Genomic DNA, 25,731 nt, shown 5'->3' on the forward strand with positions numbered 1-25,731 from the left:
CCAAATAAGGTGGGTTCACAGATACCACCTCTTTGTTCCCCTGACCAAGAAACCTGCTCCTGGTTAGTCACCCGCTTGGCTAAAAAGCATAACCTCTTAAAATGTACTTGCACAATCTCCTGTTATTATGTGAGTTTGTCTCTGTTTTCTAAAATGACTTATTTCAGTCTCAACTCTCTCAAATATCTAAAAGGAAAGATGAGGCAGCCAAAGCAGAAAAGGGAAAAGTGGTGAAACACTTGCATTCCTTTTGCTGGAATGTACGCAACCATTTTTCTTCTGCATTTCACTTGTTGTACTGTGGTTCCCAAGGAAAAACAAAGTTAAGTGCCAGCTTGCTTTATTAGGGAAGACAGATTGTTTTATTTCTGTCTTTTGAAGGAAGCTTTTAGTAAAGTGGGCAAAAAGTCAGGAGTAGTTAAAGCTACTCCGCTTCTCCTCCTCCGAGAAGGAAAAGTTCTAGAGTACGCATTATCTCACTGCGCTGGTCATCTGCAGAACCAAGGTGTCTCTACGCATAGGGGGGTGGTGGGGAGACTGCATGCTTCTTCCAGTTTAGAAGCTTCAACTGAGTCAGGACTGCTGATCCGAAGCTGGAGCTGTCCTATTATCCCCAGAATGCCTGTTAGCATGTCAAACAGACAAAGCTTTCCTTGTGTCCTCTTTAGGTTTTACAATAATTACTTTCCAGTTTTCCATGATCTGGCGAACACAGGAGCTTGATCTTTTTTTTTTTTTTTTAAGTCGCACACGAGTTCAAAGCATGTGTAGCATTCTGACCCAGGGTATAAGCTTTCCAGGGCTTGCTTTGTGTCAAATAGCGTGGTGATGGAGTATTGGAGTGGGTTGTAAAATAAAGATTAATTTCATGTTTATGTAAATCAGATTTGTTAGTCTCTTAATTCTGGTAATTTCCTGTGAAACGCAGTAGTTAACAGAGAAAAGAAGTTCCTGCACATTTATTGATTTGATTTTTCTTTTCATTGAGAAACTAATTGCATAGGTGGTTTCTCCTTTCTTACGATGATCAAAGCAGCTTCAATAGCTGTGATAAAATTGACAAACCTAACACTGAAGCATGGAAGAATAGCTTGAGTGAGAAATGGAGCTGCATTTGTGTGAGTAGAAGGGAAATTCTCTTTTCATTGCGATTAGAAAAAAATTAATGAAAAAAAGCCTCCTTTGCTTATTTAGCAATAAAATCCACAGTGTGCTGCAGGCTCATGCTAAGTATTTTTCTTCTCATTACCACAAGAACCTATTTTATTTGATTTTTTTTTCTTTTCCTTTTTAAATATTCACTTCTTAGATGCCTGACATCAGGGTCTTGATTTTCTTTCAGACTCTAACTGTAAACTAGAAGACAAGGTAGAAGATGGAGATGTGCTAGACTGTAAGAAAAGGCCGGATGAAGGGGAGGAGTTAGAAGAAGAAGCTGTGCACAGCTGTGACAGCTGCCTCCAGGTGTTTGAGTCACTGAGCGATATCACAGAACACAAGATTAGTCAATGTCAACTGACAGGTAAACAATACTTATCACTTTGTGGCTTTGTGCACTGTTCTATTTCTGATTCCCATCCTATGTTTCTGATTCCCATCCTATGTTTCTGATCTCCTTTTTCCTTCCTCAGTTATTTTATTCCTGCAGTCGAATGCTTGGGTGAGACCTTTATAAACAGATTTTTGGACAGGATTATACTGTAAATGGATCATTATAAATGTCCTTAATACCAAAGGATATATGCTGTTGTGTGTATTTTCTAGGTTCATACTGTACAGCTTTCCATGCGTTGCTTTTACATATATATTCCTGAGTCATTTGTGAATTCAGAGGATATTTGTAAGTTGGGTTTAAGTATCATAATGTCACATAATGAATGAATTTGCACAATGGCACGTTGCAGATCTGAGCTGAATGTTGTTTTGGTCTCATCTGTTAACTACAAATAACTGTACAGTAATCAGTACCTGAAAGTTGAGAGGAGCAAAACAAATTGTTAGAGAGGAAAATAAAATCTCAGGTTCAGTCAAGGGACAGAACTGAGTGCTGATCAGATACTACTGAATTGAGTAGAACTTGGTGAATAGACCTGCAGACCACCCAGATTCCTCTTCGAAATTATTGTAGACAGCCCCCTCACCAAGAAAACCACATGAAATCTGCTGAAGTAGTTTTGCCCTCTAAATTTAATAGGTCTTTAGATGGTACACACTGTAGATCCAAACAGGCTTGGTATCAACAGAAAGGCATTTATATTTTTTTAGTAGATATTACTTTCAGTTTAGCCTCTACAGTGTAAAATGTATTTATTGTGTAGCGCAGTTATGTTAAAAACCTTTCTTTATTATGGCTTTGTAAGTAAGGAAAGCCCTCTTTCCCGTTTGGGAATGCTTTTAAAAGAAAGTGTGTATGTGCTCATGTTTGGAGAGCTTTCTGAGTTAGCTTTGGTTCCAATAGATTCATAGGCTAAGCCCTGTCAGAATGACATAAAAGTTAGATAGCAGTACTGCTTTTGAGGACAAAGTGTGAAAAGTGAGCAGAAAAAGAAGAAGTAGGCAGGAGAAGAAGGAAAGTTGAGGAAGTGGTGTGAATTTGTTAAATGGTTTTAATCCTCACTTCAAATTATGGAAGACAAAAATCTGCTGCAGCAAGAAAGTTTTGCTTTTATTAATATAATGCTTTGCTTTTCTTGCCTGTAAAATGTTTTTCTGACTTAGGATACAATCAGTTCTGTCATTTTCTAATCACTCCTACAACCTCTAGCATGTATTTGTCTACAGTGGTCATGATTTCTGGCAGTAAGGATATTCTCTCTTGACTTTAATAACTTGGATATTTTTCTCTCATTTTCTTCATGCCTGCCCTCTTTCTTTTGCTCTTTCTGTGTTGAAAAATTAGTGGCTTCAGCTTATCTCTTCCTTCCCCCTCCTAGAAAGCATTCCTCCTGCCCTGATCCCCTGGAACATCTCTTTGCTATGTTGGATCCCATTTATTCATCCCTGGGTTTTTTTACCTTGATCAGATACAACCATCTCTCCTTTCTGGTTAGTTAGTTGTTGCCCCTTTCTACCGCGTATTTTCTCTGCTTTAAAGCTGCAAGCACAATGCACTGAACAGTGCTTGCACAGTTGGATTGAGAAACTGAAGAAAAGCAGGTGGGGGGAGCAATAAGTAGGAAGAATCCCAGAGCACTGCTCCTGAACCCAGCAGTTGTGGCTGAGAGCAGTGCTGCTAAATGAGAGTGAAAATAAGTATCTTGGATTAGTCAAGTTGGGGTCCATGTGTGAAGGTAGGAATATATGTATGATAGCAGAGGATGGGGAAATGAAAATGAATCTTGAAGGAAATTGTTTAAGTTCCTAAAAATACCTTTACCTCTCTTTCAAGGAAACCTGTGATAATGAATGGGTAGAGATCAGACTGTTTGAAAGCTAATGAAGTGAACAAAAGCTGAAATTGCACACCCTTCTGGAGTACCAAGTTGACAAAAAGCCAACTGTCCTCTGTTTCTAATTATAAATGACCTAAATACATCCTTGGAGTTGAGAAAGGGGCCTGAATGGCATAGCTGGAGTTGAGGATTCCTTAAGCAAAAAAATGCTAAACGGGTAGTTAGTGAGGTAAATTCAATGCAGGGTCCTAAGGTGCATGTATGACCTCATGTATGACCTCACACTAACAATACAAAATTTAAAACCTTGTTAGTTTAAATTATTTTTAATTAATTAGTGACAAACAGTTGATAGACATGCAGCTTCCCTTTCTTTTCTATATATTTGGCAAAAGTAAAGTTTGCTTTTAGAATTTTAGGTAAGCTCTTCAGACTCTTCTCTTCCTCTTGGACTTCTAGACGTGCCTTTGGGTACCATGCTCAAAAGGCTTTTTAAAAATGTGTGCTGGTTTCACCTCCCTTGCTCCTCACAGTCTTCTGATACAACAGGGTGTTATATAACTTCTCTGTTTGCCTCCTTTTGGAGGAGTCCCAGTGAAATTAGGAGACACCCTGTGGTGTCTACTAATATGTCTACAAATATATCTGTCACTGAGTTGTTAATGAAAGCCAAGAGGTCTGCAAAATTTACTTTTTTCTACTCTATTTTGTTATTTGGATTGACTTAGTTCTCTATGGGGGAGCACAGACTGTGTCATCTTATCATGTTGTAAGATTTTTCCGATCTGGGTCTCATCTCAGATATGGAAGAGTTACCCAAGATGTCCATTATGTAAAAACACCAGAGCTGTCAGCCTCTGAAGTTCACATTTGAGTTGTGAAGCTCTCCAAACCCTGATTTTTCAGATGGCTGAGCCATCCAGCTGGTCTGGATTTTACTCAGCTTTGCTGAGGTGCTCTGTGAGGTGCACAGGGAACTGTGCTCCAAGAATTTGTGAATTGCACATGTTGATGCAGTTGTATGGTCATTTTCAACAAACAGGATGGCAAAACAATGGCTTAAGACAACCCTTTAGTAAAACCCTGAATATGGAACACGAGATTTGAGTGTCACAGTGCCTTGATGGCCCCTAGTTCTACCAAGCTTGAGAATGTGGCTAGACGCTTTTTATTTTCAAATTGATATTGAGGCTTCTAATTTTTGCATTTGAAATTATCAGATGTGTTCCTCTGAATTTTTGACAGTTCAGTGGAAGGAGTAAAATTGCTTTATTGAATCTTCATTCTATACTCTCAACCAAAGACAGGAATGGGGAGAAGGGAGCTGATTTATTAAATAGTGCTCCCAATCTGTCAGTCACCCCCACCTATTCAGAGGATAGTGGAAGATGAGAGTTACTTACAACTCTGTGAGATTTAGTTCTCAGGTTCTTGAATTGCTGTTCTCTTGCAGATTTTTTCAAAGGAGGAGAAAAAAGTTCTCCCCAACTGATTCCTTTCTGTAATCTGTTGTTTGAATTGAACTCATGTTCTTTTTTCTAGAGGAGGGCATAGCTGCTCTTTTATCCTAATGTGTGCGCTATTGATCTTTTCAATTTGGGTCTGATCCAGTATCCATTGAAGTCAATGAAAAGATTCCCATTGACTTCAGTGGGGGATGGAACAGGCCCTTCATGAGCTATTTAGTAATATTTTTTGCTATCTTCTGAAATTCTTGTACTGAAGCTTTCTCTGAAAAGGTGATGATTTATTTATGTTAATTGCTGACAATTCCTGTGATGTTTGTGGAATACAGATAATGGATAAAATGGGAGGAAAAGTCCAAAAAAATGCTTTGCAATACTTGTAACCAAGGACAGATAGGATGCTGAACTATATTAATTTAGCCATTACAAAAGATTAGCAATAAAAATATGGATTTAATAGTGATTCTGTCTGATATTGATGCTTTTTATTCTTCCTGCAGCATTTAATTTAATAACTCAAGCCACTTGCACATTGTCATCCTCTATGTTGTGTGTATAAGCAAAGGGTCCAATTAGCATGGCTGTGAACCTGATGTCTTTCTAGTATATGTCAGTTTGGATCTCACTGTAGGAACATGGATACAGGATCAAATATGGTGCACTACTGATAAACCCTCAACTGCACCTTCTCTTCTTCTGCCAACAGAAAAAGAAACTTAACTTTCTGCATTGCTGCCATATATGCTGTTGGTAGGGCACAATTTGTCTGACACTTTTCCTAATTGTCTCCAGCACGAGTTATAATCTCTATTCCCACCACAGTGCTTGCACTGTTTATTTCACCTTTCAGCCCTCAGGGATCCTACTTTATGAAGTCTCCCATGTATTTGTAAGACATGTATATACCTCTCTACTGGCTTCTACTGTGTTCAGAGGTGTTCAGCCCAAGCTTGGTTCTCTTCAATATCCTGTAGGTCACTTTGGCAGCAGAAATCTCAGCCATAACCAGAGTAATACTAGGAAAACAAGCATCATACTTGCAGCGAACATGCCAGTCTAGTTGGCAAGGTTGCTGAATAACTCAGCATCAGTGGACATCCTGGCACACAAAACTGCCATTTCCACATGAGTATCAGCAGACCTAATGCATGTTACAGGACTTCCCTACTAGCCTTGTTGGCATTATAGGCTGTAAAATTTGCCTGAAAGCGGGCTACAGAATCCTACGCAGCCCTAACTTCAAGGCTAAGGGTAGAAGACATGAGATATTTCTCCACTGGGGATATTTATTTTAACTTTAGGTGATTAGGTAAACTTAGTTTTTTGCATTGGACTCTAGCTTAGTTCAAGAGTTCGGGCAGGTTGAGTAAGTATGTCAGGTAGAGCTGATAGCCGTTCCTGTTACCCCCTAAGCTGTTTCTGATGTTGAAAAGGTTACTGGTTATCACTGTGTGTCCCCTGCCAATGAAGGGATGCAGTCATGCCCTTTAGCCCTCTTCAGAGATTCCTCTCATGTGCCATCTAAAAAGAATTCCAGCAGATGTATTAGGAGCCCATTGTTCTGAGCACTGCTCTCCATCAGCACCGGAGTATCGCAAGGCTGGGAACTCCTGGCTAAGTCAGTGTTTCTGTGTTTCTAATTATGACCAAAATTAATTTTCGTGGATATCGTCATCATCCTTTGTGGTTGAGAAACACCTTCTTGCATGTCTAGAAATAAGAGCTTGTGCTACCTCACAGCTTCACAGACAGCATGCACCACGAGTGATCATGGACGTACCAAACTGGAAGTAATAATAGAGATTCCACTGTAATGGTTTCCTTCTCTTTCCTCTTTTCTCTTCTTCCTAGTGTCCAGGAATCTTTCATCTTTCTGAATGAGTTGTAGTGCCAGGACCATCTCCTTCACTAGAAGACTTGAAAAATTTCCAGGGGGTTTTATCCCAAAGGTTGTATGCTGTGCACAGTGAGACTACAAGATAAATCTTGTGAACACTTGGTGTTACCATGCTTTGATATCCTAGATAGAATTGTTCTTCCTTCTACCAAAAGAATCCTAGAACTGGCCAAATATAGTTCATTCCTTGCCATTATTTTTTCAGTTTTCTGCTGTATGTGTGGAGAAAAGATACATGGCAAAGGTCCTTGGTCATTTCTGCAGTACAGAGAAAAATCTGAGCTTGATAAAGGTGCTTCTAAGGACAAGGACCCTAAGAAGTTAAATACATGATGCACCAAAAGCATATTCATCTGCCTCATTGCAGTTGGTGGCACACTGCCAAGCACTGTTTGCCAAGTACAGTTGCTTCACTTGAGAGAGCCACCCTGTTTCTCTTGAGAGTTCCTGCACCAAGGACTGCATATGGATTTTACATTAAACAGTTATTGAATAAAAGACAAACAGTGTTTGAACTGGGGACTTGAGCTCAGGCCTCTCTTTTTCTTCAGAGGGCTTCCTAGCTGCTGTATTAGATACATGCTTCTACTATTCTATTTGCTTTGGACCACAGACTTCTGACATCCTTTCTACAAAATGGCATTCTGTTTGATAGGCAGTGGAAAGCAGACTCTCACCTCCAGTTTCTTGTCCCAGACAACATACATAGTAGTTCAATGTGCTTTGAGTTTGCAAGTTGTCGACTCGCATCCTTTCAGGATTATGTGCCCCAGAACCCATATCTGCAACTGTAAATGCTTGATGTTTGGGAAAAAAAGGGGGATTAGGGTGGTAACTACAGTCTCTGTATCCAAAGATCATAATTTTGATTTCAGAGGGCACTGTAAAGCCTGTCAGTGGACTTGGAATGAAGATTTATATGCATTACTGAGTGGTCAACACTATACAGAATCTGTCACACAGAAGTTCATGTGCAAAACTGTATGCTCCTATGGAGGATAGAGGAAGGTCTTGATGGTTGTGTTCTTAGATTTTCCTATCAAAATTTTGAAAAAGTACTTCTGTAGGTAACTCCTACAAACATGCTCAGACATGGAGGGAACTTGTATAGGCTGGAGCTGGAAGCTCTGAAAGTAGACTGCATAGCCTTCTTGCTCTTCTTCAAAACCTGTGTGCTTTATCTTTAGGAGGCAATAGATCCATGATGAACAACCAGCACAGGCATAAACCCCTCCCCTTTTGCTTTGGAACCATTAAACTCTGCTGTTGAGATTGTTAATCAGTCATAAAACCAGTAGATCTTCACCTCCTGGGTGTTTTAAAAGCAGCCTGTTGCACTTCATGGGTTGCCTGTCAGTGACCTCTTGTAAATGAAAGTTGATGATGATCTATATCATGGAACTGCTATTCTTGACTTGGGGAACCCCCATAATAAACCTGTTGACAAGCATTAATTGTGCCAGAACTCTTGCTCTGTTTGGAGGTGAGAGAGGAAGCAAGCGGTGTCTTCCAAGGAGGTTTGAATGCTTCTTGTATATCTTCCATTGATATCTTTTTTCCTGAATTTTTCTTCTTATTTTCCTCTTATTCTAGCCTGATTTTCCATCACTGAAAAAGACTGGTAATTTTCTTAGCACATACTAGCAAGGATAGTTTTGTTTGGCTTATCTACTCTATGTGTCCACCAAGGACTTCACACCATGTGAACCTGAACTCCCAGCATAATGGCAAGATACTGGATCTGATCCAGTGTCCCTGCATGGGTGAGGCACCATTGCCTTGCTGAGTACCATGGACAGAGACACCTCCTTGCCAGTCCAGAAAGTATGGATCTGCAGCAGAAAGTGCTTAATTGGAGGCTGTAGTTCTCTCATGGGCAAAGGGATTTGGTGTAGGCAGCCCCAGTGCAGGGGTTACCAGGTCTAATTATTGGTAGAACTGTCTCTCTACTATCTACTGTCTTTCCAATTTAAATAATCTAACATCATATATGGCACTCTCAGGGCTCATCTTGCAGCAATCCATGCCTTACTGGGCAGCAGATTTTGTCCAAAGTGCTCTTACACACCCAAAGTATCCATTCCTGTCTGGAACATGAATCCAGTCATCCTGGAACTTGGCAATCACACACTTGAACCAAGCTTTTGATTACTTTTGCTCAAAGGTTCCCAAGTAAATACTCTTTCACTGAAGTTACAAGTGAATACTGAGGACAACAGTACACTGGTTGGCAGGTTAAAAGACACCATGTGTCTGTCACCCACAGTCTGTTTTAGATCGTAGAATCAGTAAGTTTGGAAATGGTCTCTGGGATCACCAAGTCCAACCTTTGACCGAACACCACCATGTCAACTAAACCATAACACTAAGTGTCACGTCTAGTCATTTTTGAATACTTATGGGGATGGTGACTCCACCACTTCACTGGGCAGCCCCTTCCAATGCTTTTCATTTTCAGTGAAATAATTCTTCCTGTTTTCCAACCTGAACCTCCCCTTGAACAGCTTCAGGCCATTTCCTCTTGTCCTGTCACTGGTTGCCTGGGAGAAGAGGCTGAACACCATCTGGCTACACCTCCTTTCAGGTAGTTGTAGAGAGTGATTCAGTCTCCCCCCAGAGAGTAACATTTTATGTAAATAATATACCTTACTTCTCTGTCTTCTTCCCACGTCAGGCCTAGCAGTACAACTTACAGCCATAGTCCTAGGCTATACCAGCTATACACTTGTTAACGTGGTGCTTTTTTGACATATGGCTGTGAAAGCATCAACTAGGTGTGCCTGACATGCCCTTGTGAGTGAGTGCAATAGCATTAGGTTCTGGAAGGGGCTGTAAAAAGGTTATTGATTGTCCCTCTTCTGTTTCTGATATTTTGTAGCTTCCAAGCTAGCTCTATATCATCACCCCTTGTTTCCAAGCAATGACTTGCCCCACTCTCTAGCTTCTTCAGAGTTGGTTCAAGTGCCTCCCTGGCACTCCGTTGAAAATCTGCCCTAGCTAGATCCAAAACTTTGCTTATTATGTTGGCAGTCTGTTGTTCCATTTATTTATAGCCACTGCTGGGTGTTCTAAAGGTCAAGCCGTTTCCTCACAGAGCATTTCCAAATGGGCAGTACAGGGTATCTCTCTGCATTACTGTTTGGGTACTGTGACTTTCCCATTGAATATTAACTTTGCTCTCTGAGTGTTCAAGTGACATCTCCTGCCTGTTTCAGAAGAGGGTCCAATTTCTGAGATCTGCCAGGTGATGACATGAGGTAATCCAGTGACCTTTATCAGGCATTCTGTGCGGAACGTAACTGCCAGTGCTCATTCCAGTTTTGGGAGAGCAGTGCTATAATCACTATTTGATCTATGCAGCTGAAATTCCTAATTCTCATTGTTCAGGGAAGATGGTTGCCTGCAGGGAAGGGAAGGGGGGGGGCAAGGGGAATCATCAACACTGGCACATATGTGAAGAAGAAAAAATAGTCATTACTTACCCTATGATAACTATGCTCCTTCCAATTACTGTTGTAATCAATATAGATCCTGTGGCCAAGCTTGTCTTGCTTTTCACAGTCCTCAGTAATACAGACTTTGAATTGTAAAGCTGCTGCTGATACAGGGTCGTAGCTACCCTGACCTTTATCCAGTACAATGGGAATTCATGTGTATGATTCTAAAAGACACACTATTAAAAATAAAATAATGATTGTCTTGCATGTATGCATATATATACACCTACAGTCCATATTGACTACAGTGTTTCAGAGAATCAACTACTGTGGAGTAAATAAATGCCTGTTGTTTATTTTATGCTTCTGTTTTACTGGAATATATACAATATATTGTCAGTGTGTTACAAAATGGGTCTTGTTGCCATGACAAATTGGCCTTTTTAAGTGGTGAATTTCCTGCACCTTCTAAAATAATTTTCTTGAAATACTTGCTGTTTTTGTTATTGGCGCTTGCTTTAATTACCATTTAGAAATGAACGGAATGGGAGGTACAACAGATTATCATTACTTATATGTTCAGGAGTTAAATTCATAGCTTGAAAACCAAATGTAACAAAATGCCCCTCAGCTCTTTAACACTTTTCTTAATACAGTTGTAGAAAAACCTTAATTCATGTTTATACAATCAGCTGTAGAGTTTTAAGGCTTCCAGGCGATGTGGTAGTTCACTAACATACCACCTACATGGGCTTTGTTTATCCTTTCAAGCATCATTTGGAGGGTCTAAAAAACACATTTTTCATGAAAAAAAAGAGAGTGGTTGGAGGAGAAAGGTTTTTAAAAACATCCAACCCCTGCTTGGTCTTGGCATAATATCCTGTCTGAGATGGTTTAAAGTCACTTCTGCTTCCATACTCAGTTAGGAGGAATTGGGTTAAGACAAAGAGAAAGCATATTTTAGTGCACCCAAATTGTTCTGAGCTATACCTTGTGCCTTTTGAGAAAGACACCTTTTCTGTTGAATACTCTGTTGTGGAAATCCAGTGTGATGTTCAGATAGAAATTTAGCCGTGACATGGTGTGCTGCATCTATGGAAAACACTGGAATTTGTAGTCCTTTTTACTATAGCTCCTCTGTCTTTTACATGGCACCAGATATGCCATTAATTCCAACTGTTCTTCCAAAATGACTGTGAGTTGAGGCAAACTCTTTCTTAGTGTGAACCCTTAATATTCCTAATTTTGTATCCCTGTACTTATACTAAGAGGTCGTAGTCCTTAGCTGGGGATATCATTTGGGAATGCTGTAGTGTAACTGAGATCTATGACCTCTTAATAAGCATCAGGAGCAAGAGATCGGGATCATTCTACAACATGCCCTGGGGGTACTTTCCCTTCAAGAAGGCAAGCTGGAACTGTTCAACTTTTTTCTTTCTTTCAGTTTTTTACCTTCAGGGGGAAATTGATCGATTTGGAGATGATTATTCCATAATCTCTGAATTTTTCTCTTCTACACTGCAATGGGAACTCCTTGAAGTTTAAAGGGATGAATCTCTTGTGTGCACTGTGGAATGAACCCAAGGAGTTTATGGGGACAGCAGTCCTTTTTGCACAGTTAGTGTAATTGTAGGCAAGTTTGGAAATAAAATACCAGGAGGATCTGTGGACAGAAAAGGGTAAATTTGTTATTAAATTTGGCTGACTAGGTGTGATCACTTCTCTCAATGGATACTTCATTTGGGATTTATTTTCTGGGGAGGAAAGTGGGATTTTCCCAGAAATGTGGGTATATTTAAGACACAATAGACATGAGAGTTGTCATTGAAGTAAACTAGAAAACGTGAACTAGCAGCCGACTTCTAAAAAATTCAAACTTGTCAAAGGGTATTTGTTATGGATTTAATAATGGCAGGAAATGCTGGGAGTTTATCTGTGAAATTTTGGTTTAAATTTACTCTTAACAGTGATAACAAAATCAAGTTTTTATGCACATACAAGTAAAGTGATTTACTATTTTTGTCTGTAATATTTCTGAAGCACATAAAATGCCATAAATTATTTTGCCTTTATGTAAAAACAAGGAAAGTGTGCTTTCAGGACATGGAATGAACTGAAGCACCTCAAAACATCTTTTGAAATGGAGTTCTACATAAGATAATGCTATGGATTGATGTTTATAATATGATATGTATAATATATGGGAAGAATTAGTTTTAAATTTCATAAAAATACCTGTCACTGGTTTATTACCTCCCTCACTGTGACCAGAACTGGTGTGTCTCGTTTGTTTTACTGCTGGATCCCAGCAGGAAATGCAGTCTAATGACTGAAGGAAGGTTGGGTGACTCATGCGGGGGAGGCTGGAGAAGGGTCAAGTTTTTCAAGTACTTTGCAAACCTTCTACCAGCTGAAAAAGCAAAGCATGGGGAAATGAAATGGCAGTTGCTCATTCACCTTTCTCTGACAAATGCAGGCTTCAGCAGGAATGCATAACACATCAGTTTTACTGTTAACACAGTAATTAACATCAGTAATTTTTCACATGTATGTGTTTATTTCTTCTTGTTGTTGTCTGACTTCAGTTCATGGCCAGGAGTGATTCTTGAAGTTTTGCAAAACACTGGGCGTGTTTGATCTTTCCTGTAAATTCAGTTTCTAAGCAACACATCTTTGTCCTGAACTGTTTTAATATGTCAATAACCATAGGTTTATGTATGATTCTAATTACTCTTCTTAAACTGCCTCTGAAATGCTTAAAACAGGTTTAATGTTTGCTTTTTCTGTGATGTTATGATTAGAATATTGTGTATTACAGGACAATCTTTTCTTCACTAGGCATCTGTGTGTAGCCTGACTGGAGAGAATGTTCTTCAATTTTTGTCCATAGGTTTTTGTCTATAATCCTTTCTTTGCTAAAACCAGTAGAAAAGTCATTATTATGTTCATTGAGGGCAGGATTTCTACTAGTGAGTTCAAATTCTCATTCTGTTGCTTTCAGGATTCTTCTCCTTGGCACCCTGATCTCTGCCTTTCCATCACTCTGTCATTTCAAAATAGTCAGTGCTTAACTAACTTATTTCCAAATAACACTTCCCAAACAAGCGACAGGCGGTGGTATTAGCCCTATAGTTGCAAACAGTTTCCAATGGCAGGTAAGTTTGAAAGTAGAAAAGCTTCCACTGTCTGACATGATACAAGGTTCTCCCAAAAGCAAGGGCTGAGAAAATGGAATAATGCAGTTTATCTTATTAAAATTACATTCTGACTCTTTTGTGACACTCTCCACCTGCCACTGTCATTGATTTTTATCTTGTCATTTAGTGTACTTGCTACTGAAACTACTTTTCTGTCCTTGTTATCTTTATACTTTCCATTCTCTTACTGAAGGTTTCTGGAGTTCTGCTTTTATTTCTATTGCCTTTTTCACTATCAGCAGGTCAGGTATCCCTGCAGCTCTCCCTTTGGCTGAGAAGGGTGGAGATGATTTTCTGTAGTGCTGCAATATCCCACTGCTTCCCTCTTTCTTGTCTGTTCTCCCTCCTTTTGCACTCCACTTTTCTACTGTTTGTTCCTTTTTTGCCTCTACGATCTCCAGAGTAGTGCTACTATTCCTATTGGGTACTTCAGCAAGAATAGCAGAGTGAAACTCACTCAAAATACTTGGTTTCATTCTACAGTCTCTGTTGGACTTGATGGTGCTTTTTATAGGAACCAAGAACATAGCTGCAATTTCAGTCTACGGCCCATCTTTTTATTTGCACAACCACTGTTGTGCATGAGATGAAACAACAGTCTCATTCTTGATTTGATCACTTTTTGATTATTTTTTAAATGCTCCAGCTTTTGTATAATATTTCTTTAGGAACATACCATAGTGGATACCACTGAATGTATCACAAGTTCTCGAGTTGTAGGAACATTTACGCCTCATAGTGTGGGACAAAAGAGTGTTTGGAATTCCACAGAGCATATGTTTTTTTGTTAATGCAGACATAGCTGACCCTGACACATCGTTGAGGGTAACTTTGTGTGTGCTGACTTGGCTTCATGAGAGGCATGTAGCCTTTTCCATTGCATTTCAGTTATTGGACCGTGCCTGGAAGTGCTTAAAAATTACTTGTGCAGTTCTCCTCTATGGGCATGGAAAGAGACTCGATACAAATTAAAGGCTAAATTCTACCTCTTGCAAAATTCACCAGCTTGGTTATGAAACCAAAGAGCATCTCTGTATGCTGTGAGTCCCACACATTTTTTTCATACAATGTTTTTGAAACTGCACCTCAGTCAGTGGATCTGTGAGGTTAATGAACAGGGCTAGCAGATGTAACTGATTAATATGTGTTCACTGTGTCAGAATTGTTCTCTGCATGGGGGGAAGCTTTATATTTTATATACCTGTAAGAATTGCACAAGGCTTTTCATCCTCTATGATGAAATCTCTTTTGCAACTATCTATCTACAATACCCTTAAATGTAGCCAGCTTTTCAGAAGACAGCATCTAAGACCCATGAGGCATAGTAGGGGGAGACAGGAAACTCTATCAAAGAATAATGTGGCAAACCTCCTGTTCTTGTGAAAAATGCCACAGGATCTTAGCTGTCCACAAAAAGCAGTGCAACTTCTAAGATGCGAGTGAGTGGATTGTTGCACACGTGTGTTGTCAAAAACTGGTTGATGCTTTGTTTTTCAGGTGAGTAGTACTCATGGAACTTCCATGTTTCAGAATGGTATGACTCTTCCTTGTCACCCCTTCCTTTCAGAAGTAACTGGCGGCACAGGCTCTTTTGCCATACACAGAGGGAGGCTGGCCCTGATAACCCAGCCATAGCTGGAGAAACCGTTCTGTGTGCACGGGCTGTCAGTCCCACACATTCTGAGTCATGGGTTTGAGGAAGCAGCTCAGAGTAGTGTTTAACCCTAAAGATGTATTCTGGCCCTCCCTTGTCTCCTTACCTCTGCTCTCTGGGAGCTCTAGCACAATATTTTGACTTGTGAGCCCAGAGGGTTGACTGTGTGGCAGATGCTTAAGGTAATTATGGGCTTACTTTTACATTTTGCTGTCAAATTACGTAATTTTCGATAGAGGGCATAATGTATGCTTTCTAAAACATACTCATTGAGGCTTGGGATTCTGCTTCTTATTACATAGCTTAAAAATCGAACCACGTGTTTTAACAGACCCCACTACAATTGCCATAAAATGCATGTAGCATTCCACCCTTTCCTTCCATAACAATCTAAGATGTATAAATACAGGATGCTCTGTGGAAGAAAAGTTTGGATTTGAAATCTTTTACTGTAATACATGGAATGTGTTTACCAAACTGTGGAAGCTATTAGGGGTACAGGAAATGCTGTGTATTTAAGCAGTCAATATGCTCTTAGTGAATTGAGACATGGAATAATCATTCTTCCATCAGCCAAGTGTAGTAAATGTGGTTTGCAATCCGAATGTTATTTGCATAGTTTATAGGCTTGCCAGCTATTGTCTTAATGAAGTATATAGTTTTATCAGAACTATATGCCTGCTTCTGAGGAGGGGGAATGGGAAGAGCAGAGAACAACATCTTTCACAAACAAATTAAAAAGAAAATTTTATTAGTTTGCTATTGACTAAAAATAACAGTAATTTTCATTACAGTTGCATTTGGTGACAATGGAAGTGAAGAAATTGTACTTTGAATGTAAAAATGGTTTTTAACATTTCTTCTACTCCCATGGAAGTGTCTTTTTTTGGATGGAAGAGATAAATTTTTCAGCAAGCATCTTTTTCTATAAAAAGATGTTGCAACTTTTGTCTGGCTCTAAGTTGTTCATTATAGTATCCTCTGTTTCCTTCTTTCTTGTACATTGCTTAAAATGCTAGGTAAAAGAATCTTCTTACTACTTCTCAATGAGCAGTCAAACCAGATTGAAAGAAGAGTCATTGCGTGTTAATTAGATTGCATATTAACTTTAGGGACATGGTTCCAATATAGACCTCTCTTGTTGTCTTTTGTATAATCCATTTTCTCATAAAGGTGTTGTATGTTACAATTCCAGTATAGTTATGCTGTATGTTTCAATTAAAAGTATGCTATGCAATTAGCATTTTTGGTTGCATTTCATCTGTGAGAAACGTGGACAGTCTTTTTTTCCCCTCAAGAAACTGTTAGTCATCTCCACAAAGTGTCTATATTTGTACATGGATAGGTAACCTACACTTGTGAAATGCTTCTAAAATAGCATGTGTAATGTTATATTATTGTGTAAGTAAAGGCTGTAGCATTCCTCTTTTTGCAGAGCTTATGGGCATAATCAGGCGTACCATATTTTAAGAAACACTAAGCTTGTCTGAGGAAAATGCCTGCAGGATTTCATACTTCTCCCCGATTTCTGTTGTTTCATTTTTTGGTTGGGTTTTGTTTGTTTGTTTTGTTTTTGGTTTTGTTTTGTTTTTTTTTTTTAACACAGACCTGGTTTATATTTGTGTAGTTCATTTGAAGTTCATGTAGTGAGTGTATTAATCGTTCAAAGACAGATAGCTGTATAAAGTTACTTTACCTTAAAATTTGCAACTACAAAACTGATCACATAAAATGAGTTCCCTTTCTTCTATGGTGGGATCCTTCTGTACCCTGTACGGTTTTCTATGAGCTAGAGCAGGAAGGAGGAAAGAATAAAATTCCTATTTCCAATATAAGGCATACTTGGTGACTTGTTTCCTCCCTGATATTTAAAATTAGACCCATTCTCTAAGTCTACTTTCTTAGCATTACCAGAACTACCACTGTTTTCTCTAAGCTGAGGAAGCATAAAGAATTTACTCCCAGACTGAAAGCCAGTAAACTTTTGGCTAGAATTTGCCTTTTAGCAGGTAGAGGTAAGTAATTTCACAGAATATTAACCTTCTTCAGATTGCCTCATAATTGAAGGCTGTGTCTTTCTAACTTCTTGTCTTTGCCTTCCAGTTTTCATTAATTTTTAAACATATTTTTACCTTTCTTCTTTTCTATATTATATTTTCTGAGAATACAGAAGGCACTTGTACTGATAGAAAGGGAAATGATGTGTGTTTGGTCTAGTGCGATTTTAAAAAAATAATTTATGAGAAGTAGAAACCTGATCATCAGTGACTGTTGTTTCTCATTTTCAGGAATTTTGTGTTATAATTATTTGGCTTTTTAGTAGATTCTTAAATGAAAGAACAGACATGATTATTGAGTACAGATTTGAGAAAGAAAGCGAGGAAACATTTCTATTTGATTGTCGACAAGGAAATTAATGCAAGCCGTTGCTCCCTCATGAAGAAAATAGGTTTAAAGTCCACTCGTTTCTTCCATTGTTAAACCATGAGCAGATTTTAAGCTATTTAAAATTACTGATCCTGAAAGACCAACCTACATGCAAAAGGTTCAGAGCTTCAGAGAGTGTATAGTTGAATCTGGAAGGGACCAGGTGAGGATAGATGAGTTAGACAAATTCCTGTTACTTTTCATAAGTAATTACTTACAGTCAGTATCCTCTGCTTTGTGCAGATAATTAGTAATGTCAATGCTTTCATCCAGAGAAAGGCATACATTGATACAGCTTTTTTTTTTATTTTTTTTAATAATTTTGAACTTCCATTTTGCAGTGGTTGGTGAAGAAATACCGAGAGTGTGTCTCATGCTGCTTGTCTGGGCTTTAGTTCCCGAAGTGACAGTACATTTGCCTTAAACCTTTGATGTATTTATCCTCACAGTGTCTCAGAAAGGTTAGGAAGATCTAAGGATCCTTAAAAATTAAATAAAAAGTGAACTTAATTGCTTAAGGTGAGATATACCTGAAGTTGTGATCCTGAAACACTGTTTGCCTAAGACACCTTCCTGGCACACTTAATGGTCTCTTGTCTTGTCCGGTGCCCAGAAGTACCACTGTTTTCTCTAATCTGAGGAATCATAAAGAAATTATTTCCAGACTGAAAAGCAGTAAACTTCAGACAGGAATTTAACTTTACAGGCACAGGTAAGTAATTTCACTGAGTATTAACATTCTCCACATTGCTTTGTTCTTTTGACAGTCTAATGCTTTACACCACTTCTTTCAGGCCATCAGTGAAGGAAACTTTTGCATATGAAGTGAAATGGTATACCAGGGAATTATTATTCAGGAATGCTCCACTTCCAACTTTAGGGCATTAAGATGCACAGATTATTTTAAAAGAAAAAAGTAACACACAGAAAAGACATAGTGATAACTCTGCCTTGCCTATTCAGATTGTTTTTAAATAGCATCGTGTGGTTAAAGTGCAGGAAACTGCAGCTGGAGATCCTCTGTTAGAGCTGTGAGGAATGGAGGATGTGAAGTGGAGGTTCTTTGTTCAGTGGTGTTGCATTTCTCACTGTTCTTTGCCCTTTTCCCCTTGGCTTAGGGGAGAAAAAGGAATATATGGCACTCCAGGATGAAATTACTGGTACAACACAGACCTTCTAATTTAATTAGAATTATAAGCTAGACTTTTCCTTATACTATGCCAATTAATATTGTTACAGAGAAGCGAGTCAATGGTGCATGCATATACTACCAATCATTCCCCCAACAGATTTTTATATAGCTGTAAAACTAAACTGGTTTCCATGTTGTCCTTTTCCCATGATGGTTTACATCATTGTATTTAGGATACAAAATGAATTCTTGTGACTCTGAATTTAAACTTTCTGGAACTTGTCTGAGAAGTAAGATCTGGAGGTATAAAATTTGCACCAACAGAGCTTTGCTACAAGTTGATTTGAACTACTGGGTCCTATCCATCAAAGCTTCAATTTTAGAAAACATTTTATGTGAATCTGTCTTTATGGAGAGTATAGCAAGCTCTTATACAAATGCCTACTGTTTACAGAATTGTATTCAGAAGTGTGTCTCTTATTTGAGCTCTCAAATACTTATCTTTACAACTCCAAAGTAAAGGATGAGGCTTTAAAGATTAGAGGGCAACATCTGTTAACTCTGGCTGTTTTGCATATCTGTATATCATATAAATTTGTTCAAATGATTTGAAAGTAGGTATGCATAAAAATATAACCAACATTTAGTTTACTGACCATAATGTGCTACTCACTGAGGCAAGATTATGACTTACATGGATCTCCAGTCTAAATAATTTTGCAGGTGTCTGAAATGCCTCCTCTGAAAGAAATGAAAGGATAGCAAATTGTATTAAGTAAGGTGAAGTGAATAACATGATTGCTAAAATCTTTAATTGCTGAATAAATGTCTTAATAGGATGCAGAGGTGCCTGAGATCCATGTCTCTTTGCAGTGAAAGCTAACAAAATGGTCCTCTGTTCTTCCACCCTCATAACTGCTCCAGTTCGATCTATGAAACTTGTAAGATTTAAATATTGACATAAATAAATGTGACCAGACAAAACAGTAAATATGATTGTGTCTCTTTGGTTTTAAGTGATGCTGAAAGCAGAACTAGCATCCAAAATGAGGGAATAGAACTCTGGATTTCAATGTAGTCACTTCAATATACTCACACAAAGATTAACCTTTTCTCTAGAAGTAGCAGTAGTAGGTATTACTGTGGCAGCCTTCTTCAGCCTTTTATTTGCTATTAATTATTGGTGTTTACTAGAGCAAGTGAAGAAGTAAATACCTGAAGAAAGGGCCTTGTGCTTAGTGTAATAATCAGATTAATTTGGGAACCTAAGCTATATCTGTTCAGAAACTTAGTTCATAACATTCATGTTCAGAGAAGTACAGGAAGGCTGAGCACAAACAAATAATGGACGTTCAGGCCCCTATATTACTGAAGTTACCCAGAATTTTGCATTATGTTTTGGGTATCAAAAGGGAGGAGAGTGATTAAGAAGAAAAACTTATTGGATAGAATGGAGTAGAATGGATCTCAGTGCAAAGATTCTTGCTGTAGTGGGCAGTGTGATGGTGTTATGTCTGTATTGTATGGTGTAATGCCATGCAGATAGTTTAGCTCTCTAAGAAAGAGAGTTGTATTCACTTTCAAGTAAACAACTTCTCTTTCTCAGGATGCTGCTTCAGTTCCATGGCTGGCAAGATCCCCAGTAACTTGGGTATTTTATGTTTGCTTTAATGCACACTGTGGATGTGCAAAGTCTGTGTATTTGATTTGCAAAGGACAGAAATGTGCTGGTTTCTGCTTAACTTGGTTGTTGATGTTGTATGTTGTCTCCATAGTGTGACGGTCCTTTCTTAGAGTCAACTCTTTGAAATACAAATTTCTGTAGAAAACAGAAGTTTCACATCTGTGTCCCCTGAACTTGGCAGATGCCTGAATCCAGGTGACAGCAGCTTTCAGTCACTGAAGGCAGAGGTGCAGTTTATTTCAAATGCACTGCTCATCCTGTAGGACTTGTCTGTTCACTACTGGCCTGCTGCAAGTTACAGGAGTGTACAGGTACCTTTCTGAACAAGGGAACAGATTTCTGTCTGGTAGCAGTACTTCTGTGTGTCACACCCTCATTACAATGTGTTTCATTTTATATTCCATTTTTCCTTGTTAATTTGATCCTGTCAGTAGTTAAAACCAGGTAATTTGATCCAGAAATTATATGAATCATCTGTGGAGAATTGAAGCGAACAGAAATTTAACATGAGAGAGAGACCTGTCTTGCACCTGTTTTTCTGCACCAGTATACAGTGACCCTAGAGAAGTTAAACAAGGAATTTTCTTTTGAAAGAGAAGGCAAAAATTCTGCATGATATTAAGGAAAAGAGAGCCTCGGGGAGGATCTTTCAATCAGTGTGAGCTGACAAAAGGCTCCAGAGCACCACAGTCCACTTTTAGTGTCATGTTGAAGAATGGAGACACAGTTCAAGGGTGTGCTATTAGTATCACCAACCCAAACTTAAAGTGTACGTGTGATGGAAAGGAACCCACTGTAGACAGCAGTTCATCTGTTGAGTGGTAATAACAGGAGAATACTAACAGGTCTTTCCTTGAGATCTTGTTAAAGATAAAGCTCAAAAATTCTTCAGGAAATTCAAGTCATTGATTTATTTTCATTATTTTTAAGCTGGAGCACACTGGCTATTTTTTAAATATAAAAAATGAAAACAAAAGAGAACAGCCAAGGGAAGTATAGGCACTAGTACCATCTTTATTATTATCCTGTACCTCACTCAGGTGATGTTCATAGTTACCTGGACTACTATCAGACTCATGCCTCAAGGACATCTACAGTGCTCATGAGACATGGCTTGATAGAGCAGACTCACACAACACTCTGCTTCAGAAATGAAGTGATCTCTGACCAGGAGAAATGAAAAGGGAGCGTTACATTAATTCCCACTGTAAATGTGATCTGGACCAACAAGCTGTAACCTGCACTGACAAGAAAATTAGCCTTGCACCTGTATTTTAAGGGGGAAAAGCATTTTTGGGTAAGATGTAAGGGAGTTTCCCTTTGGAGGTGTGGGGGATGGCCATGTTATAAGGGATAGGGTGAAGCTCTGGAATGGGAAACCATAGAATGGTTCTAGTTAACAACTTTTTTGAAGCATCCATGTGTCATTCATCAAACTTGCCTTTTGTCTGTCTGAAAGCAGAATAAACAAAGGAGATGGTCTCCTACATAGTTCTTCTCAGTGAAGTAGATAATCTTGGTTCACTGAGCAGAATATAAAAACAAGTCATTCTTGATGGCATATGCCATAATGAATGCTTGATTTTAAACATCTGAGGAGAGCATGCCCCTCCCCCTCTAAGCAACAGTCTGAGTGTGACACCCACAGCTTCCGTGACCGAAGAGGCTGAGAAAAATGTTTTGAGGGAGGAAGTCTTGATGGCACATCAAGGTAGGCGTTTATAGACTGTCCTGACAAAAAGCCCTGTGTGAGAACAAATAAATACATGGGCTTGTTTTTTCAATTTATAAAACTCCGTTTACCACAGTTCATAAAAATGGGAGCAGTAATTAGGATCAGTATGCAGTTGCTATTTAAACTCTCCACAATTATTCCCTACCTGAACTATAGCTTTATTCCCCATTTTCTTTCCTCCTCCAGCACACTTCAGCCAAAATACAACCCACACCAAATTGGCCCTGCAGCAACAAATCTTACTGATCTAAACTGTGCTAAAATAAGGGAAACTGAATTCATGCAATTGGAGATTTTAAAGAGGGCACCTGCCAGCTTTTCGGGACATAACCTGAGAAGTGTTCTTTGAGTAAAGCACCTCAGGAAACCTGTCCTCTGTCATGTGCAGGCTCCAGGTTAAGTAAGATTAGTGGGTAAGAGCAGCACTGTTAAGGGTGGCTGAAAGGAGTCTGAGCGTCAAAGTGGGTGACAAAACAGAGCAGTGATGTTCATGTACGAAACCATATTCAGTAATGGTATTTCTGCATCTTTCATCAGCTGAAGTTTTGAAGTGCTCTGAAGATGAAATTACATAGGAGAATATAACAGTAATCTATACTTCAGTCTATAGATCCAACCATGAGAGCCTCTGACATAACACAAAAAGGTTGTTTGGCCATTGTTTTTATGTAGATGGCCCAAAATATAGAAACCCAGGAGGACCACTGCACAATACCACAGAACTCAGGCATGTTTGTCCCTCTGGAAAGAGTCTGTGTGGTCTTTCTGTGCCTCTGGGAGCTAACGATGATTCACTTCCAGTACACTGGGTGGCTCATCTTCACCTAAATGTTGGTCCTGGGAAAAAATACGTAGGTCATTCAGTGTCATTGACAGAAATCAGAAGAATGTGATTCTGCCAACTATTTCTTCATATTCACAGTCACCAGGAAGGATGATGTCAGGAAACTGTGTGGCACCCCACAAGAAAGCACTCTTGGGTGTGCAAGCAGTAGTCATCTTGGGGGGGAAACAATACATGGAGCCACTGCATGACTCCATACATTATTTCCTCTGTGCCCATGGGACCACAGATGAGTCAGCAACAGTTCATGGTTTGCAGTAACAAAAGTAGCTGACAATTGTAACAAAATCAGTATGGATGCTTGGTTCTCATCCAGGGCCAGCGGGAGGTTCTCAACCAACAAAGCCAATGCAGTCTAGTCTATCAGGACATCTGTTGCTTATGAGGGGAGTATTGTAAACAAAGAACAGCCCTTTCTTCTTGTTTTATCTGCTCATTAACAATGTGATGCCTTGTGAACCATAAACATACAGCTTGTGTTAGTTACTGGCTTTGGTGCTGATTATAGTGTTGTCAGATGGGAAGTCGCCTCTTTTCAGTTATTTACAGTGTTGTTGCAGGTCAGGAGTGGACCTGCGTCACTGAGGAGACCAACTATATTAGGGTATGATACCACTGATGACTGGTTTTCAAACTCCGTAATTTTGGAATCTCTCCCTCACACTGAAAGCTGTAAAACTCGTACTGAAAGACAAAAAAATCACAGCTATACTATGCCAGAGGGAGACCACAGGAGAGACTGAGGTTGACACCAAAATGTCCTTGCAGGAGCAGGATATTTTTAAAATAAAAATTCCAAAAGATCATGGAAAGCAGATGATGTCATAATGCAGAGGAAAGGTCTCTCCCACCTGGTGGAATAAACCTGTTCCTGAACTCCTTATCATGTGATTGATTTAACCCTCTGGGTGTGAGGGAGCACTACCACCAGGCACCCAGGTAGAGAAGAGAGCTTCCCTCCCACAGTTATGCCAATCTTTCTATGGAGATGAGGGAAAAACCTCGTAAGTCAAGTTGTGCATCAAAGAAAAGGATTAAATCCTGATTGGTTCTGCCATTTAAGTCCCTGAATCATAGAAAAGAATGGAGGGACAAACAAGAATAAGTCATCTCGACTCTTATGCCCAGGCAGGAGAGAGGATCCTACATTTTCCACTATCCCTCTTTCTCCTCCAGATGGATTCAGCTAGTTGAGCAGAATAAGCATAGTCTTAGAGAGGGATTTTATCATTAGGCATTTATAGGAGATAGGACTAAATCTCCTAGAGTTTCATTGTGATGTTGGATCTGCCTCTTCACCAAATTTCATTGAAAAGTCCTATTTCTGTTGCACTGTTCCCCTTTACTTGGTGTTTGTTTCTTGGGTTTTGCTGGCATTTACATAATAATTTGAAAGGTAACAGCACCATAATCTTAAGATGGTAAAATGTTCAGTGTTTGAGTCCCTTTGACCCCTGTAAGAGTTCTGCTCGTACAAGAGTAAGGAGTACAGCCTTGTCTCTGGCAGCTCTCAGGCAGTAGTTAGGATTTGTTCTAATTAATGGAGTCTCTAGTAGGAATTATTCTGCATTTCCCAAATAAGCAACCAGTGAGTTCTTCTGTCAGTTCATTGTTCTGCTTTAATAGGGCTTTCAAACATTTCCTCTAGGCTTTCAGAGGAGAAGTTTTTTCAAGTACATGATTTGGTATTTTAGGCTGTGCTTATCATTGCATTCTTTCTAATCAAAGCACCTTTTCGGTTATTGTGTATACTCATAAACTACAGAGAGCATGCAGTACATAGATTTGGCTGCTTTTCCATAGCCACTCTGAAAATTGTAAGCAAAATTGCTTTTCATTTTGCCTGACAGCCAGTTTTAATTTTATCCATCATTTTATCAGATTATATAACATTTCTGTTGTCTGCATCTGTCTTCTGACTGCTTTATTTTCTCTTCCTTTTTTCCCCCCATTATGTTTATGCTGAAAATATGAAAACAACAATAAAGAAGATACCAATAATAGCTTCTTGCAGTAAAAAGGGCTTATTAAAAGGATATTTTCTGCCTGGGTGAAAAAATTCCTTGAAAATATCATAAATACTTTATAACACACAGAGCTACACTTTTATTGTCTTCAGAACTTGATGGTCTAGAAAAGCCATTAAAAATAAAAACCAAACCAAACAAAAATGTCACATTTAAAAAAAATAATTAGCTGAGTTTATTTCACAGTCTAGTTAGGCAGATTCCAATTGAAATATCAAAAAAGGATTAAGTAACCATAAAACGTGTGAGGGCTTTTCAAATCAGTCTCGTGACAAAGCAGATACACTTTCATTTTGTAGAAAAATTACTAATACTGTAACATCCAATGGGCTTGTTTTTATTACATGTTTACAGGGCTCTTCATTGTGGTCCCAGCAATATGAAGAGCTCTGCAAACATGCAATAAAAACTGAGCAGATTTGATGTTAGCACTATTCATCGGTGTCTCTTGTAGCAGGGAACTTCTATTTAAATAACCACTGAAGGTGCATGGTGTGATCCCTAACCTTGGATTCTAATGATAAGGAGCAGAAGGAAGATCTTTCTAGTGAAGTTTTTAGATCGTGTTTTGTTTTCTTTTCTATAAGTACATAAAGTCTTTTATTTAAGATATCCAAGATTTGCTGGTAAGGATGATTCATAACTGAAGTCCAGTTTTCCTTTGGGATAAGGCACCAGTGTTTGTTTTTTGTTTTTCTAGCATAGCAACTGAATTTCATCATTCATTTTGTCATTTAGCAATAGAAGACAACTTCACTGAAGAAGCTCACAGTACAAGTAAAATTGGAAGTAAATGGAAGCCATATGTTACTATAATTTCCAAGGTTAAGAAAAAGCTA

General features: G+C 38.8%; 1 protein-coding gene across 8 annotated transcripts in view; it reads left to right on the plus strand.

Moving 5' to 3' along the window:
* Positions 1 to 25,731, plus strand: part of ZNF521 (zinc finger protein 521) — a 231,306-nt gene that overhangs the window by 23,001 nt on the left and 182,574 nt on the right. For all 8 annotated transcript variants that reach the window (XM_050317243.1, XM_050317292.1, XM_050317302.1 and 5 more), the window contains one exon: positions 1,343 to 1,522. In XM_050317243.1, the coding sequence (XP_050173200.1) occupies positions 1,343 to 1,522 (180 nt within the window). The remainder of the gene's footprint in view (positions 1 to 1,342; positions 1,523 to 25,731) is intronic.

Source organism: Myiozetetes cayanensis, unplaced genomic scaffold (genome assembly GCF_022539395.1).
Source record: "Myiozetetes cayanensis isolate MyiCay16 unplaced genomic scaffold, myiCay2020 scf1, whole genome shotgun sequence".
Taxonomy (NCBI): Eukaryota; Metazoa; Chordata; class Aves; order Passeriformes; family Tyrannidae; genus Myiozetetes; species Myiozetetes cayanensis.